General features: G+C 45.2%; 2 protein-coding genes across 2 annotated transcripts in view; both read left to right on the forward strand.

Moving 5' to 3' along the window:
• Positions 1–17,309, forward strand: part of LOC309562616 (uncharacterized protein) — a 679,009-nt gene that overhangs the window by 396,834 nt on the left and 264,866 nt on the right. Inside the window, 1 exon segment of the mRNA XM_082266869.1 lies at positions 15,510–17,179. Within this exon segment, the coding sequence (XP_082122995.1) occupies positions 15,510–17,179 (1,670 nt within the window).
• The window catches only part of LOC309562621 (uncharacterized protein), a 478,591-nt gene that overhangs the window by 387,640 nt on the left and 73,642 nt on the right, over positions 1–17,309 (forward strand). The window lies entirely within an intron of this gene.

Below are 17,309 nucleotides of genomic sequence, written 5' to 3' on the forward strand. Positions count from 1 at the left end.
CACTTTTGAAGCCACTGGTTTGCAATCGCTATACTTCTTCACTTCCTCGCCACCGTCCCATTCCTGTGGGCAATCATGAAGAGTATGAGGTTAGCAGCATCTTGGATTCTTGACTGTTCCGAGGTCAGGTTCAATACCTGGTTCACTGGAAGAGTTATGGTCCTGAGGAGCGCTCCTGGGTTCCCTCCTCTAATGTTCATGCTCCCACCCTTCTCCATGCTTTCCATCCTTGCTTTCCTCAGAAACAATTTTTTGCTCCGTGGAGGAGGGGCCGTTGTGGGGAGGGTAATGTCAAGATCTTACCTTGCCTTTCTTTTGGCAGCCATCTTGGACATGTGCAGATTTCTGTCTCTTATAAACTCTGTTTGCATTATCACTTGTCTGCTGCCTGGGCGTCGCTCAGTGATGACGTTGCACACCTGACTATATATATCACCTGTTGCCTTGCAGTCCTTTGCCCCTGTGCATGACCTGGCTTGGCTGACTACTTTCCTGGCTCTCTATTCCGCATCGGCAGATGACCCCGCATCGGCAAACGACCCCGCATCGGCAAACTACCCGCTGCTGGACTCGACCCCCAGCTTGGGTGACTACCCGCTTCTAGACTCGATCCCGGCTTGGATGACTACACCTTTCTGGACTTGACCCCGGCTGTTCCTGATTTCGCTTCTCACTCTTTATTGTTGTTGCCCTAATAACCTTTTTTTTTTTACTTGCATCTTAGTGTGGTCTGCTTTCCTGGCACCCTGACACTGCCCCCCTTACAGATCACTGATGTCAGTTCTTACATAGAGATAGAAATCGTTCATTGCTCAAGCAACCCCTAGAAACCTTTGGAGGAATTCTGGTTCAGAAATTCTGGTTCAGGAATTCAGAATTACTGCTGGACCAGGCAGTAATTTATTTCTCCCCACCCACCTTGGTGGGAGTGGAGATGACCCCATCTATAAGGATATACAGTAAATACACACACAGCACAAGGCCGTGTTCTCACTATGAGACGTTTCTTGGGGCTGCAGTTCCTCTGAGCTCCACAAGGTGATGATTTAACTTCTATTATAGGGACAGGAAGACTCTATGGAAGACAGGAAGTGATGTTAGATAAAGAGGAAATTCCATGAAGTAGGAAGTAGAGAGGTGACGTTGCTAGAAGTGGCGGGAGAGGAGGTAATAAGATCTTATTTTCTATTTACACCCAGTAACTCCCCCGTCATGTCCTTCCTCTTCCTCCATAGTCACTGTGACCTCTTTTATCTACAGTAGATGATGATACACACACATATATAGCTCCCAACTGTCCCTGATTTTGAGGGACTGTGCCTCATTCTCAACAAGGTCCCTCTGTTCCTTTGTCCTCCTCATTAGTCCCTCATGGTGGTCTGATTTATATAGTTGTATATAAAATGCTCTATTTATCTAAAAATGTTTCCCGTTGCTAAACCTTTCATCCAATTTCTACATTTTTTTTCTGCTGCAATTGTAAATTCCAAAAGCCAATAGAAAGGAATGGTAGAGGTAAAACTGCAAGCTAAATGGGGAGGGTGCAGCCGTACTGGGAGAGAAGATGGCCGGAAAGTTAGAGGGGCTTTTAAATTAGGTGATGGGGGGGGGGGTACAGATGTAGAATTAGCCAGTGGGAAGCAAGATTCAGAGGGCAGAAATGGGGGCATTAGTGGTAGGGTGTTCGGAGCTCCTAAACCCAGGTTGGGTATGGGGAAAAATCACAAGAGCAGCCTAAAAACATCAAATGAGGATATATGTAACCGGTCAAAATTACGAGGTTTGTATACCAATGCCAGAAGCCTGGCCAACAAGATGGGAGAGCTGGGGCTGCTGATGTTTGAGGAGGACTTAGATTTTGTGGGGATAACAGAGACTTGGTTCGACAGCTCTCATGACTGGATGGCGACCATTCAGGGGTATTCCCTTTATCGCAGAGATAGAGAAGGTAAAAAAGGGGGAGGGGTATGTCTGTATATTAAGAACAGTGTACAGGTAAATATGAGGGATGATATTAATAATGGAGATATGGACGAGGCAGAATCCCTATGAGTAGAACTTCAAAGGGAAGGCACGGTGGGGAAGGTAATATTGGGCGTATGCTATAGGCCCCCCCCCCAACCAGAGGGAGGAGGGTGAGGCGGACCTCCTTTTACAGATAGGATTGGCAGCAAGGATGGGAAATGTCATTATAATGGGGAATTTAATTATCCAGATATAGACTGGGCAGAAGGAACCACACACTCAGCCAAGGCTCGGCAGTTCCTAAATGTTTTGCAGGACAATTTCATGGGTCAGATGGTGAATGCACCGACAAGAAACAATGCGGTACTTGACCTACTGATTACCAACAATACAGACCTGCTCACGGATATAGAAATACGGGGCAACTTAGGAAACAGTGACCATAAGTCAATTAGTTTCAGTATTAATTATAGTTATAGTAAACGCAAGGGCAATATAAGGACACTGAATTTCAAAAGAGCTAATTTCCCAAAACTGCGCTCTCTGCTAGAAAATATCAATTGGGATGGAACCCTGGGAACAAAGAACACGGAGGAAAAATGGGAGTGCTTCAAGAGCATACTTAACAAAGGGATTGGCCAGTGCATTCCAAAGGGAACTACATTTAAAAGAGCAAAACTAAACCCTGGGTGGCTAAACTCCAACATAAAAATGCATATTAATGCTAAAGAAAAGGCCTTCAAAAAATACAAGACTGAGGGGTCATTGGCAGCGTTCAAGCATTACAAAGAGTGTAATAAGAAATGTAAAGACGAAATCAAGGTGGCTAAAATAGAACACGAGAGACATAAAGCGGAAGAGAGTAAAAAGAACCCCAAGAAATTCTTTAAGTATATAAACAGTAAGAAAGTGAGGCCAGAACACATTGGCCCCATAAAAGATGACAAAGGAAATTTGGCCACAGAGGACAGAGAAAAGGCGGAAGTGTTAAATAATTTCTTTTCTTCAGTCTTCACAAAAGAATTGGGGGGCTACACTAACCCAGCTTGTAAGGCCAAACTAAACAACACACCTCAGGAAGTACGGCCATGGCTAACATAAGATAGACTTAGAACTAAACTAGAGAAACTTAACATAAATAAATCACCGGGACCGGATGGCTTGCACCCTAGGGTTCTTAAAGAGCTCAGCCAGGTGATTGCCAGACCATTATTCATGATCTTTAAGGATAGTTTACAGACGGGTATGGTGCCAGCTGATTGGAAAAAAGCCAACGTGGTACCAATATTTAAAAAGGGGCCGAGATATATCCCGGGTAACTATAGGCCGGTCAGCCTAACATCTGTAGTCTGCAAGATTTCGGAGGGGATGTTAAGGGACCACATACAAGACTTTAGTAATGAAAACAGTATTATTAGTAGAAATCAGCATGGATTCATAAAAAATCGTTCTTGCCAAACCAATCTATTAACCTTCTACGATGAAGTGAGCTGCCACTTAGATAAAGGGAAGCCTGTGGATGTGGTGTATCTGGACTTTGCAAAGGCCTTTGACACCATTCCCCACAAACGCTTACTGTTCAAACTAAGGAAGGTAGGTATGGACCATAAGGTGAGTACCTGGATAGAGAACTGGCTCCAGGGGAGAGTTTAAAGGGTGGTGATTAATGGGGAGTACTCAGATTGGGCGGGTGTGGAAAGTGGGGTCCCCCAGGGTTCTGTCCTGGGACCAATCCTGTTTCATTTATTCATAAATGATCTAGAGGAGGGGATATCTAGTACAATCTCAGTATTTGCGGATGATACTAAACTAAGCAGGCCAATATCTTCTATGCGGGATGTGGAAACCTTACAAGCGGACCTGAACAAAATTATGGGGTGGGCAACTACATGGCAGATGAGGTTTAATGTTGAAAAATGTAAAGTAATGCACTTGGGTGCCAGAAACCAGAAAGCAAGCTACTCACTAGGGGGAGAACCTCTGGGTGAATCTAAGATGGAAAAAGACCTGGGGGTACTGGTAGACAACAGGCTTGGCAGTGGCATACAATGTACAACATACAGGGGTATACAATGTACAACATACAGGGGTATACAATGTACGGTTAACAGCAAACACCCGTCTTGCTTGCGGGTTCGCGAACCTTGGCTCTGTGACTGGCCAGAGCCGCGATGACGTCACTCCTGTGCATATGCGCAAGAGTAGCCCATTACGACAAAGGGGTTCGGAAGGAACGGCACGGCACGGCTGGCCGTCCCTTTAGAGTGCATTCACTAGTGAAGTCACTGGCTGCATGTAATGTAAATATCTCCTAAACGGTGCCCGTTTAGCAGAGGTGGGGGACTCAAGTCACATGACTTGACTTAAGTCAGACTCAAGTCACCAGTTTGAGGACTTGAGACTTGCTTGACTAAAATTAATTAAAGACTCGACTTGACTTTGACTTGGTATTCATGACTTGAGACTTGACTTTGACTTGAGACATATGACTCGAAAATGACTTTACTTTTTTAAGTTTTTAAATATTTGCATTTTCTCAAGATGTGTTAAAGCAAAATGAATGTGCCTGTTATGTTTCTGACACCACAGTCGCTTAAAACACCTCAGTGTGTTCTGATTTTTAGGACACTGGCTGTTTAACAAAGGAAATACTTAACATGTTTTTAGTGACTGTGGTGTTGATGACCGGATGAAGGATTTTGAGCTGTTTGGGCATTCAAAGTGTTTCTTTAATATGCCAAGAAAAAAGCACTAAGCAGTTTTGTTAATGTTGAAAATAAAACAAAACCTTTCCTGACTGCTGACTTTTAACGTAGATCAGTATTTTGACTTGATTTGTGACTTGACCAAAATAAATTACTTCACTTGACTTGACTTCTAGCAGGGACTCGACTTGACTTGCTTGCTTTTCGCCACAGTAACTTGAGACTTGCTTGAGACTTGAAGGTTAAGACTTGAGACTTGCTTGTGACTTGCACATGTGTGACTTACTCCCATGTCTGCAGTTTCGGGGATATTTACACTACGTATAGGTAAGCCTTGTTATAGGTTTACTTATAGGTAAAAGTAATGTGTAGAACTTTTCTTCCACTTTAACTGTTATTTTTTGCACAATTCTCCTTTAATGGGTGTGTGTCAGGGGGTGTGTCCTATGCCTATATATTTTTGCTAATAGGAGTCCCTCATTTCCATCTGAGAAAATTGGGAGGTATTTACTAGTGATCGACCGATATCGGTTTTTCGTTGCCGATACCGATATTTTGGCCAATGCATATCAGTATCGGGCGATATTGGCAGATATTTTTGTATATTTAAAAAAAAACATTTTTTTTTTTCACAGGTACTTTTGTGGAGGGATCTGGGGGTCTTAAAGACACCAAACCCCTCCTCTGCACTTAAAAGCATTCAAAACGCCAAGTTTGGCTGTTTTGAATGCTGTAATTTTTTTAAATCTGGCGCCAGACAGTACCCAGAAGTGTTTTTGCATGGAGACCCGATCAGAGCCGAATTCGGCTTTGATTGGGTCTTCAGTGGCCATGCAGGCTGGTTGCCCGGGTCTGCCGGTGGGACAGGAGACCCAGACGAGCCACGGAAGGCGGCGGGGGTTGCCCCCTCCCACTCCTTGTAATGACAGCCGAGCGGCTTCTCAGCCACATCGGTTGTTATTACAAGACAACCGACCATCGGCTATGGACGCCGGTACCGGGGTGATGCCTCTAGCTGCAGCCATCACTCCAGTACAAGCACTTTCCCGAAATATCGGTAACCTCCGGGGCCCATTTCGATATATCAGGGAAAGTGCATATCGGCCCTCGCTATATCAGTGTTGCCGATAATCGGTCGATCCCTAGTATTTACACATATATAGGTAAAAACCTAGATTAACTCCTTCAGGGTCAGAACATTCACCCTCTTAAGGGCCCCCGAACAATCCCTTCATTTCCGAAAGGTGTTTTTTTTCCCATAGTTTTCAGTTTATAAAACAGATTATACGATGATACGGCATGGGGGTTTTATGAGGAGGTGGATTTATAATATATATGTTTGATTTTATAATCTTTATGGAGGAGGAAATAACTATTCCTGATTCCTGTGAAGGTTCAACACAAGGGATGTGTCTGAATGGTGACTGTATCATTGTGTGTGTCAGGTTCCTATAAGGTGTCAGGATGTCACTGTCTATTTCTCCATGGAGGAGTGGGAGTATTTAGAAGGACACAAGGATCTCTACAAGGACGTCATGATGGAGAATCAGCCGCCCCTCACATCACCGGGTAAGAGGAGACTTTATTGTAAAGGAGAGAGCAGTACGGAGGCTCCACCTAGATCCCCCATCATCTGATAAACACATAGAAACAATGTATTCAGTCAGTGTGTGTGTTTCCTACAGATGGATCCAGTAATGGGAACCCACCAGAGAGATGTCCCCGTCCTCTGTATTCCCGGGATTCCACACAGGAAGGTCACACCATCCCTCACCATCATCAGGTAGATTGACAATTATTGGTAGTTCTGATTTATACACAAGCATGTTTGTTACAATGAATGTTTTATTACATATTCAGAGCGGAAACCTCGGGGATGATAATATTGCTGTAAAAGAAGAGTATAAAGAGGAGGATGAGGAGTATGGAGTGATGGAGGAGTTTTTAGAAGGACGCAAGGATATGATGGAGCCACCTAATACCAAGAACCCACCAGAGAGATGTCCCCGTCCTCTGTATTCCCGGGATTACACACAGGAAGGTCACACCATCCCAACATGTTACAAGGTTGGTGGAACGGAGATTATAAAACACAGACTCAGAGACAATCCCGTGTGGATTTCCTATATGATGTCACAATATTAACGCTTATATCCTACAGATGATATTCTCTCTCATTTTCTTGGTTTAGAGTGGAGATCCAATCGATATAGAATTTGAGGTTAAAGCAGAAGAAGAAGAGACGTATGTGAGGGATGATCAGCAGTCGGAGGATGGAATAACGGGGACATTTATAGAGGAGGACACTCCTACAGAGATCAGCACAGGTGGGTCATTAACACTAAATCCATTCCTCCACCCATACTGCTCACTGATTGGTCCAGAGTAGGGCGGGGACTGGGTGATATCAGCCTGTAATCCCCTGGTCACTTTCCTGAGCTGTGTTCCCCGTCCTGTATTCCTGTATTTCTCTCAGATAATCTTCCTTCTCTGTGCTGCAGACACAATTTATGTCTCTAGACTGGATTTATGGAGATTCTGGGGTTCAGCTGGCAGTAAAATGTTGATTTTCACCATAGGTGTTGCTTGACCTAGACACCTGGGGTATGTTCCTTGGGTCTTCTGCCCCATGTCCGGGTCTAGCAAGATCTCTGACAGAACAATTTTCCCGGGGTTACTTGCTCTGCTATTTGCTGGCTGTGCCGGGTGGAGGGATATGTCTGTATAGTCTCACACCCAAGTCACTGAGTGCAGTCTCAGGAGATGGGAGGCAGCGGTGTGGGACCTCTGCAACTGATTACTGAACACCAATATTAATATTGCCTCTCCGAAAGTGATCTGTGTCTTCTCCCTCTCCAACGGTGATCCCTGTACTCTGACTTGCCAGCGGTGATCCCTGTCCTCTTCCTCTCCAACGGTGATCCCTGTCCTCTGACTCACCAGTGGTAATCCCTGTCCTCTTCCTCTCCAACGATGATCCCTGTCCTCTTCCTCTCCAACGGTGATCCCTGTCCTCTGCCTCTCCAACGGTGATCCCTGTCCTCTGCCTCTCCAACGGTGATCCCTGTCCTCTGCCTCTCCAACGGTGATCCCGGTCCTCTGCCTCTCCAACGGTGATCCCTGTCCTCTGCCTCTCCAACGGTGATCCCTGTCCTCTGACTGGCCTGCGGTGATCCCTGTCCTCTGACTGGCCTGCGGTGATCCCTGTCCTCTTCCTCTCCAAAGGTAATCCCTGTCCTCTGACTCTCCAACAGTGGTCCCTGTCCTCTGACTCTCCAACAGTGATCCCTGTCCTCTGACTCTCCAGCAGTGGTCTCTTTCCTCTCCCTCTCCAGTGGTGATCCCTGTCCTCTCCCTCTCCAGCGGTGGTCCCTGTCCTCTCCCTCTCGAGCTGTGATCCCTGTCCTCTGACTCTCCAGTGGTGATCTCTGTCCTCTGATTCTCCAGTGGTGATCTCTGTCCTCTGACTCTCCAGCAGTGGTCTCTTTCCTCTCCCTCTCCAGTGGTGATCCCTGTCCTCTCCCTCTCCAGCGGTGGTCCCTGTCCTCTCCCTCTCGAGCTGTGATCCCTGTCCTCTGACTCTCCAGTGGTGATCTCTGTCCTCTGACTCTCCAGTGGTGATCCCTGTCCTCTGACTCTCCAGTGGTGATCTCTGTCCTCTGATTCTCCAGTGGTAAACCCTGTCCTCTGATTCTCCAGTGGTAAACCCTGTCCTCTGATTCTACAGCCGTGATCATTTTCCTCCAAACAGGTAAAATCAAAAGTGCCCATTTTGAAGGCTTATATGCCAGTAATTGGCCAAAAAAAGAGTGCGGGAGTCCGGGTAATGCCCTGGGGGACATGTATCAATAAAACTTTTTATTTTAGCAACAATTGTTTTAACAGGAGCAGTGATTTTAATGATGCTTAAAGGGAAACAATGAAAATTAAAAGTTCCTTTAAATACCGTGCCTGGGGGGTCCCCTTAATGTTCCTGCAAAGTGGCGCATCTGTAGCATGTATAGATCATGCTGCAGCAAAAATTACATTTCTAAAGAAAAAAATCCCATTTAAAATGTCTCGCGCTTACAGTTGCCGACACACGGCCATTAATAAATTAAGAAAAAAAGGGGCGTGTGGTCCCCTCCCCCCCAAAATCCATACCTGATCCTTATTCAAACATGCAGCCTGGAAGTTCAGGAGAAGGGGGGACGAGCGAGCGAGCGAGCTTGCACCCCCCCCATCCAAAAGCATCTTGACCTCATGTTGATGGGGACAGGGGCCTGTTCCCAACAACCCTGGGCTTTGGTTGTGGGGGTCTGCGAGTGGGGGGGGTTATCGAAATCTGGAAGTCCCCCTTTATCAAGGGGTCTCCCAGATCCCGGGCCCCCCATATGTGAATGGGTATCGGGTACATCGTACTCCTACCTATTCACCAAAAAAGGTGTCAAAAAGTAAGAACCACGGGAAGCAGTTTATGACAAATCCTTTATTGAAAAAGAAAAAAATTGTGTCCCTTGATGTAAATTCACGTCATGTGATGTCAGAAGAGGGCAGTGCCACCGCGTAGCATAACTGGATGGCCCCGCCTCTTGCCTATGTAGCCCTGCCCCCAGAGGGATGGCTGAGTATGTTCACATCCTCCTCTCTTCTTTGGCCCTGAGCATTTTCCAACCCACTTGACACTATAGGTTTGGACATGTTGAGTGAATAAACACAACCAAGTTTCAAAAGAAGATCAGTTTTTCCTATCTTTAGTAAAAGAGAATAAACAACTAGAAATTCAATATAACAGGTAGTATAAAGCAGTGGTCCTCAACACCGGTCCTCAGGACCCAGTAACAGGCCAGATTTTAAGTATTACCTTGGGGAGATGGAGACTAGAATACTGCAATCACTGAGCAGCAAATGAAATCACCTGTGATGTATTTCAGCTATCTTGCAAACCTGGCCTGTTAGTGGGCCCTGAGGACCAGGGTTGAGGACCACTGGTATAAAGGACCAAGAACAAAAGAGATATCCTGAATCCTCAAACTCAAAATCATATAGGGTTCAGCACTCAGGATCTGATTTGGCAATGTTGTGGAAATATTAATAGAGCTTGGCTCATAGAAATTCACTCGATGTGCTGAAGACTTCACTGCACTGAAACGCGCACTTGTGGATATTAACCACTTTACGACCAGTCACGTAGACCTACATCGGCTGACTTTGTGTGGTTGTACCAGGGTGATGCCTCTAGCTAGAGGCATCATCCCTGTCCTGTTTTTTAGAGCTGGCGGTCGGCATTTCGGCGGTAATGACCGATGCGGCTCGGGAGCCGCTTGATCGTTACCCCGGCAAGCGGGAGGGGACGTCCCCCCCCCTCCCTCCGCCTTCCGTGGCTCTTCCCGGGTCTCCCGTCCCACTGGGAGACCCGAGCAACCAGCCGGCGCATCCACCGGCTGGATGGAGTCCTGATTAAAGCCGGAAGCGGCTTCGATTGGGTCTCCGATGACGTAACCCGGAGGCGGCATCCATGAATTCACATCCGGGTTACTCGGCTGCTAAAGGCGGCAGATTCAAAAAGTGAATGTATTCAAAAATGCCGTGCAGTGGAGGGGTTTGGTGTCTTTTAGACCCTCGATCCCTCCATAAAGAGTACCTGTCACTGCATATTGCTGTCACAAGGGATGTTTACATTGCTTGTGACAGCAATAAAAGTGATCAGATTTTTTTTTTTTAAAAAAACCTGTGTTAAAATAAAAAAAATAAAAAAAAAAAAAATAGGAAAAAAAAATAAATATTTTAGCCGCCCCTTCGCTGTTAGCTCGCGCACGAAAGAAAACTTATACGGAAGTCGTGCCGCAAATGAAATTGCTGTTCAAACCACACAAACCACACACAGAGCCTGAGCAATAATTAGAAAAAAAGAGCTACACTCTAACTTTAAACTGGTAACCCGGAATTTTTTTTTTAAAGCATCGCCTATGAAGATTTTTATTGACCATAATTTGTCGCCATTCCGCGGGTGTGCGCAATTTTAAACAGTATCATGTTGGGTATCTATTTACTCGGCGTGACATCATCTTTTACAATATACAAAAAAAAATGGGCTAACATTACTGTTTAGTTTTTTTTAGATGCAGTGAAATGCGATTTTTCGTAATTTTTCCAAAAAAACGGCGTTTGAAAGACCGCTGTGCAAATACCGCGTGACAAAAAATATTGCAATGACCGCCATTTTATTCTAGAGAGTCTTTGCTAAAAAGAAAAAAAAAAATATATATATTTAATGTTTGGGGGTTTTAAGTAGTTTTCTAGCAAAAAATACAGATTTTAGCCTGTAAACAAAAAGTGTCAATAATAGGCTTGGGGCTAAAGCGGTTATTATGCGCCAAACGCCATTAACCACTTAAGCCCCGGAGGATTTTCCTGCTTAAAGACCAGCCCCTATTTTGGGATCTGGCACTGCGTGACTTTAACGGACAATTGCGCGGTCGTGCGACGCTGTACCCAAATGAAATTTACGTCGTTTTTTTCCCCACAAACAGAGCTTTCTTTTGGTGGTATTTGATCACCTGTGCGATTTTTACTTTTTGCGCTATAAACAAAAAAAGAGCGACAATTTAGAAAAAATAACAATATTTTTCACTTTTTTTAATATGAAATTCTCCCCAAAAAAAAAGGTAAAAATCAAAATTTTTTAACATTTTAGGCCAATTTGTTTTCTGCTACATATGTTTGGTAAAAAAATCACAATAAGCGTATTTTGATTGGTTTGCCAAAAGTTATTGCAGCTACTAACTACTGGAAAGATTTTTGTCATTTTTGTTGTTTTTTTTTTTTTAACTAGTAATGGCGGCGATCTGCGATTTTTTTTTTTTTTTTGCGGGACTGTGACATTGCGGCGGACAGATCGGACCCTTGACTGACATTTTTGACACTTTTGGGGTTACCAGTGACATTACTGCAGTAATCAGTGCTATAAATATGCACTGTTACTGTAAAAATGACACTGGCAGGGAAGGGGTTAACTTTATTGGTGATGCAGGGAATAAGTGTGTCCCTAGGGGCGTGATTCTAACTGTAAAGGGGTGTGGCTTTTGATGTAACCACAGAGACATACGATCCTACATAGCAGGATTGTATGATCTCTGTTCTTACATCAGGGAGAATGACAGTTGGTTGTGTTTACATCAGCCGTCTGCCTTTCCCCCTCTCCACCGGGAGATCGCGGGTGACCGACGGACATCGGAGCCGCCGGTCACTTGCGCGGACATGTCAGGGAACGAGCGGGGGCGGGAGCGCGCCTCCGGCGGCACGCGCTCGCCCCCTAGAGGCTCGTAGGCGAGCGACGTAGCCCTACGTCACTTTGCCTGTACGGGGCCGCAGTAAATAGTCGTGCGGCGGTCGGCAAGTTGTTAATCCTTTGTACTGAAAAGTACAAACGTACGGCTCTTTTACATAATGTTAACCAAGCGCTCAGCGACAAAGAAAAAGGAACAGACATGCTGGGTCATATTGATGCCATCTGCCTGGTCTCTCTGCGGGTATGTACAGTGTGTATGTGTATGTATGTGTGTGTGTGTGTGTGTGTGTGTGTGTATGTATGTGTGTGGGTTTGTGAGTGTGGGTGAGAGCGAGTGGTTGTGTATGTGTCAGTCTCTGTGTCTGAATGAGTGAGTGTGTGTGAGTGGTCTGTGTCCTTCTGTGAATGTCTGTGTGTGAGCTTCCTCCTGTGTGTCATAGAGCAGGCTTGCAAGTGAACAAAAGGGGGTTACAGGGAGTGGCTTCAAGACCACCAATCACAGAACATGTATACATTCAAAAAGTACAATAGAAAAGGAGGAGTGAATGCCTATGCATGAACATGGCTGAATCCAAAGACTCCCAACTGCCACAAAGGACAAATCACATGGCTTCTCATGATTCAGCCACGTTAATTCACAAACATGGACTCATTACCTGTTAGTGGATCCCATCGAATATAGTTCATAAAAAAACATATTTGATAGTGACCACCATGCTATTTGTTCCAGTGGATGGGACTTTATTATATCTGCATAAGACAATAGCAGCGGTATTTCATTCATATGGATCAAATATGACTGAAAGATGCCATCCATTAATCTTGGTAAAACGATAAGAATTCCACATCACAAACATATCTCCGCAGTGAATACCGGGGCCCCGGATGGCGGGTATATATTTGTACGATTGGATTTCTCCTTGCGCTTCCATAAATCAGGCTACAAGTTTTATGCACAACCCTTTTAATGGAAGATTTTCACGAACAGGCCTTTCCTCAATGACAGTTAAAGCAATATTCGCTGATCATAGCGATTACCGGTTAACTGACACTGGGAGACATAATGGCAATTTAACTAAAAATACATCCTAAAGAAATGTTCACAATAATTATTAATACAATTTCCACAACAGCAAAAAGGCAAGTAAGCATGCGTATTATGCAATTATAGGAGAGGATTGATGTATCAATTGCTCATCAATACATCATCCCTCAATTAAAGTGTGAGAGTGACCACAAATATATATATAGTATTCAATGCAATAGGGAACGATACTACTGTTAACCTAACTTAAATCAGTGACTCTATCAAGCTGCTGCTATGCAATCTACCAGAGTACACTCTGTATCCTATAGGGGGCCCCCTTTACTATGGATTGTTTGAGTCTCCTTGTTGAGAAAGGCCTTGCTAGTCTTCACCGACAAAGAGATCCTTAATCATTCAAGGAATTATATTTGTAATCCACTGTAAAGGCAAAGATTAAATGTAATCCAAACTGGGAAGGAGCATGGGCTTCTGAACTCAGTCAAGTTGATGTACAATCTGGAAAACGGAAAGCATTAAGTGAGGCCTTTTGGTCTGCCACGTACCACTCAGCACTACAGAGTCCTATGGCAACCGTTATATGTAGATGCAGCTCTCTGTCCAAACTAAACTGCGTCACAGGCCTTCCCTGTCTCCATCTAGTGAATCACTGTATTTACTTCAACTTGGGTCTCTCTCACCCAATGTGATGGGGATCCACGTCCCATTGTCCTCCGCACTGGGACCTGACACTCCTCAGAAGCACCCGCAGTTTCTCCGAGTGTCTCTCCCCTCGGTCTGCCACCGAGCTCTGTCACATACGCCGCTCTCTCTCTCTGACATCTCTCCGCTAGGCCTCTGGCCTACTCTCCTCTGCTCACCGCAGCAGCTCTTTCCCTCCACACACCGCGCTGTCCTCGAAGCAAGAGAGCGAATCCTTGATCCCGCCCCCTATTTATAGACATTCCCATCTGTCTCTGCGGAACCCAATGCTCCCTGGGAGGATAGTCCAATCAGTCGAGTCATCTTTAGCTTCCACTTTCTTCGGGACTACATTTCCCACAATCCATTGTACCATCACTTCACAGAAACCCCAACATTAAAGAGATAGAACAGCGCCCAACAGGCTGGAATGGATTCTTTATCCAGGCTATATGAATTGTCAAAGTGAAGAGAGAGCAGTCGGTGGGAGGCCTCCCGGGAGGCGATTTGTTGCGGGTCCAGCGGGCGTCGTGATTGAAGATGGATTTACTTCGACGGACACTTTTAGACTGGGAGGGCCTGGTATAGACTGGGGGGACCCCATGCTGTTTTTTTTTTTTCTTTATTTTTTTACCAGCACTTTTTTTTTTACTCAGCTATCGGCAGGGAAACCCATTGACCGCTGATGACTAATCGGTTGTTAAGGATGCAGCGGCCAGCTTCCCGGCCCCGTTTCTTAACAACCAGCTTACACTGCACCCTGATTGAGCAAAGCTTTGCCCAATCAGGGCACAGATTGCACTGTGCATTGCAGGGTGTTCGGCAAACAGGCAAATGTTCGGCCCAATTTCATACTTTGGGTCTGGTTTGGATTTTAGGGGAACCCAATGGCAAAATTAAAAAAAAAATGGCCTAGGGTCCCCCCCCAAAATTTATACCAGATGTTTATCTCAACATGCAGGCCAGAAAAAAAGGGGGGGACAAGCAAGTGTACCCCCATCCTGAACCATACCAGGTCACATGCCATCAACATGAGGGGAGATTTGGGGCGGGGGACTCTGCCCCAAAGTATCTTGTCCCCATGTTGAAGGGGACAAGGGCCTCTTCTCCACAACCTTGGGCTGTGGTTGTGGGGGTCTGCTAGTGTTGGGGCTTATCGCTATCTGGAGGCCCCCTTTAATTAGGGGGCCTCGAGATCCTGGCCCTCCTCTCATGTCAATGAGTATCGGTTACATCCCTATCCATTCACCAAAGAAGTTTCAAAAAGTAATAAAAACATGGAGACAATTTTTTGACAATTCCTTTATTTAAAAAAAGACAGTTCTTGTTGTTTCCTCACTCTCTGACTAAGGTCCATGAATAAAGAAATGAACTGGTAGGAGATCAGAGGACCCATTTACTAGTTACCTTGAGGGGGGAATTGTAAGATCCTCAGAGACAAAGCTGTCTGATGTGGGCGGAGTCCTGGTTTAGGGAAACCAATCTGCTGATGTCTAGTAATAATCTTTGTATTTCTATTTTAGTAGATGGACGGGAGATGAGGAAAACCTCAGAGGATTGTCTCACTTTGTCTCCAGACTGTAAAGTAGAAGATGAGGACATCACACAGTATAGTCCAGGAGAAAACCCGGCTACCTCAAATGTCCATCCGGCACCACACAGTGTAGACGGACCATCGTATTCCTCTTATCCTGAGGAACCTCAGACTGTGAGGGACAGTGCCGGACCATCGTATTCCTCTTATCCTGAGGAACCTCAGACTGTGAGGGACAGTGCCGGACCATCGTATTCCTCTTATCCTGAGGAACCTCAGACTGTGAGGGACAGTGTTGTTCTGTCCTTTTCAGCAAAGTCCACTCTTTCCACACATCAGAGATTGCACAGAGGGGAGAAGCCGTATTCCTGTTCTGAGTGCGGGAAATGTTTTGTACAAAAATCAAAACTTGTCAGCCATGAGAGATTGCACAGAGGGGAGAAGCCATACACCTGTTGTGAGTGTGGGAAATGTTTTGTACAAAAATCACAACTTCTCAGACATCAGAGATCTCACACAGGGGAGAAGCCGTATTCCTGTTCTGAATGCGGGAAATGTTTTTCATCGAAGTCTCATCTTTCCACACATCAAAGATCACACACAGGGGAGAAGCTGTATTCCTGTTCTGAGTGTGGGAAATGTTTTGTAGAAAACTCAAAACTTGTCAGGCATCAGAGAGTGCACACGGGGGAGAAGCCGTACTTCTGTTCTGAGTGTGGGAAATGTTTTGCACAAAAATCACACCTTGTCACACATCAGAGATCTCACACAGGGGAGTATTCACTTTCCTGCCCTGAGTGCGGGAAATGTTTTTCACATAAGTCCACTCTTTCCACACATCAGAGATCTCACACGGGAGAGAAGCCGCAGTATTCTTGTTCTGAATGCGGGAAATGTTTTTCGTTTAAGTCCAGTCTTTCCATACATCAGAGATTGCACACAGGGGAGAAGCCGTATTCCTGCTCTGAGTGCGGGAAATGTTTTGTAGATAAATCAAACCTTGTCAGACATCAGAAATCTCACACAGGGGAGTATTCACTTTCCTGCCCTGAGTGCGGGAAATGTTTTTCACAGAGGTCTTATCTTTACACACATCAAAGATCTCACACGGGAGAGAAGCCGCCGTATTCTTGTTCTGAATGCGGGAAATGTTTTTCACAGAAGTCCACTCTTTCCTCACATCAGAGATTGCACACGGGAGAGAAGCCATATTCCTGTTCTGAATGTGGGAAAGGTTTTTCACAAAAGTACGTTCTTTCCAAACATCAGAGATTGCACACGGGAGAGAATCTGTATTCCTGTTCTGAGTGTGGGAAATGTTTTTCAGTAAAGTCCGCTCTTTCCACACATCAGAGATATCACACGGGGGAGAAGCCGTATTCCTGTTCTGAGTGCGAGAAATGTTTTGCAGAAAAATCAAAACTTGTTAAACATCAGAGATCTCACACGGGTAAGAAGCCGTATTCCTGTCCTGAGTGCGGTAAATGTTTTTCAGAGAAGTCCTATGTTTCCAGACATCAGAGGTTGCACACAGGGGAGAAGCCGTACTCCTGTTCTGAGTGCGGGAAATGTTTTACAGAGAAGTCCAGTCTTTCCACACATCAGAGATTGCACACAGGGGAGAAGCCGTATTCCTGTTCTGAGTGCGAGAAATGTTTTGTAACAAAATCAAATTTTGTTAAACATCAGAAATCTCACACAGGGGTGAAGTCACATTGCTGCCCTGAGTGCGGGAAATGTTTTTCACAGAAGTCAACTCTTTCCAGACATCAGAGATCTCACACCGGAGAGAAGCCTTATTCCTGTCCTGAGTGCGGGAAATGTTTTTCAGAGACATCCAGTCTTTCCAAACATCAGAAATTGCACACGGGAGAGAAGCCGTATTCCTGTTCTGAGTGCGGGAAATGTTTTTCAGCAAAGTCCGCTCTTTCTACACATCAGAGATATCACACGGGGAAGAAGCCGTATTCCTGTCCTGAGTGAGAGAAATGGTCCTCACTGAAAGCCTGTCTTCCTGTACATCAGGGATCCCACACAACCTTGGAGTAGTATTAGTGCCTTGAGTGCGGGAAATGTCTTCTATATGAATGTTGGTGGACATGTGGTGAA

This window comes from Pelophylax lessonae (assembly GCF_965119305.1).
Source record: "Pelophylax lessonae genome assembly, chromosome: 9".
Lineage (NCBI taxonomy): Eukaryota > Metazoa > Chordata > Amphibia > Anura > Ranidae > Pelophylax > Pelophylax lessonae.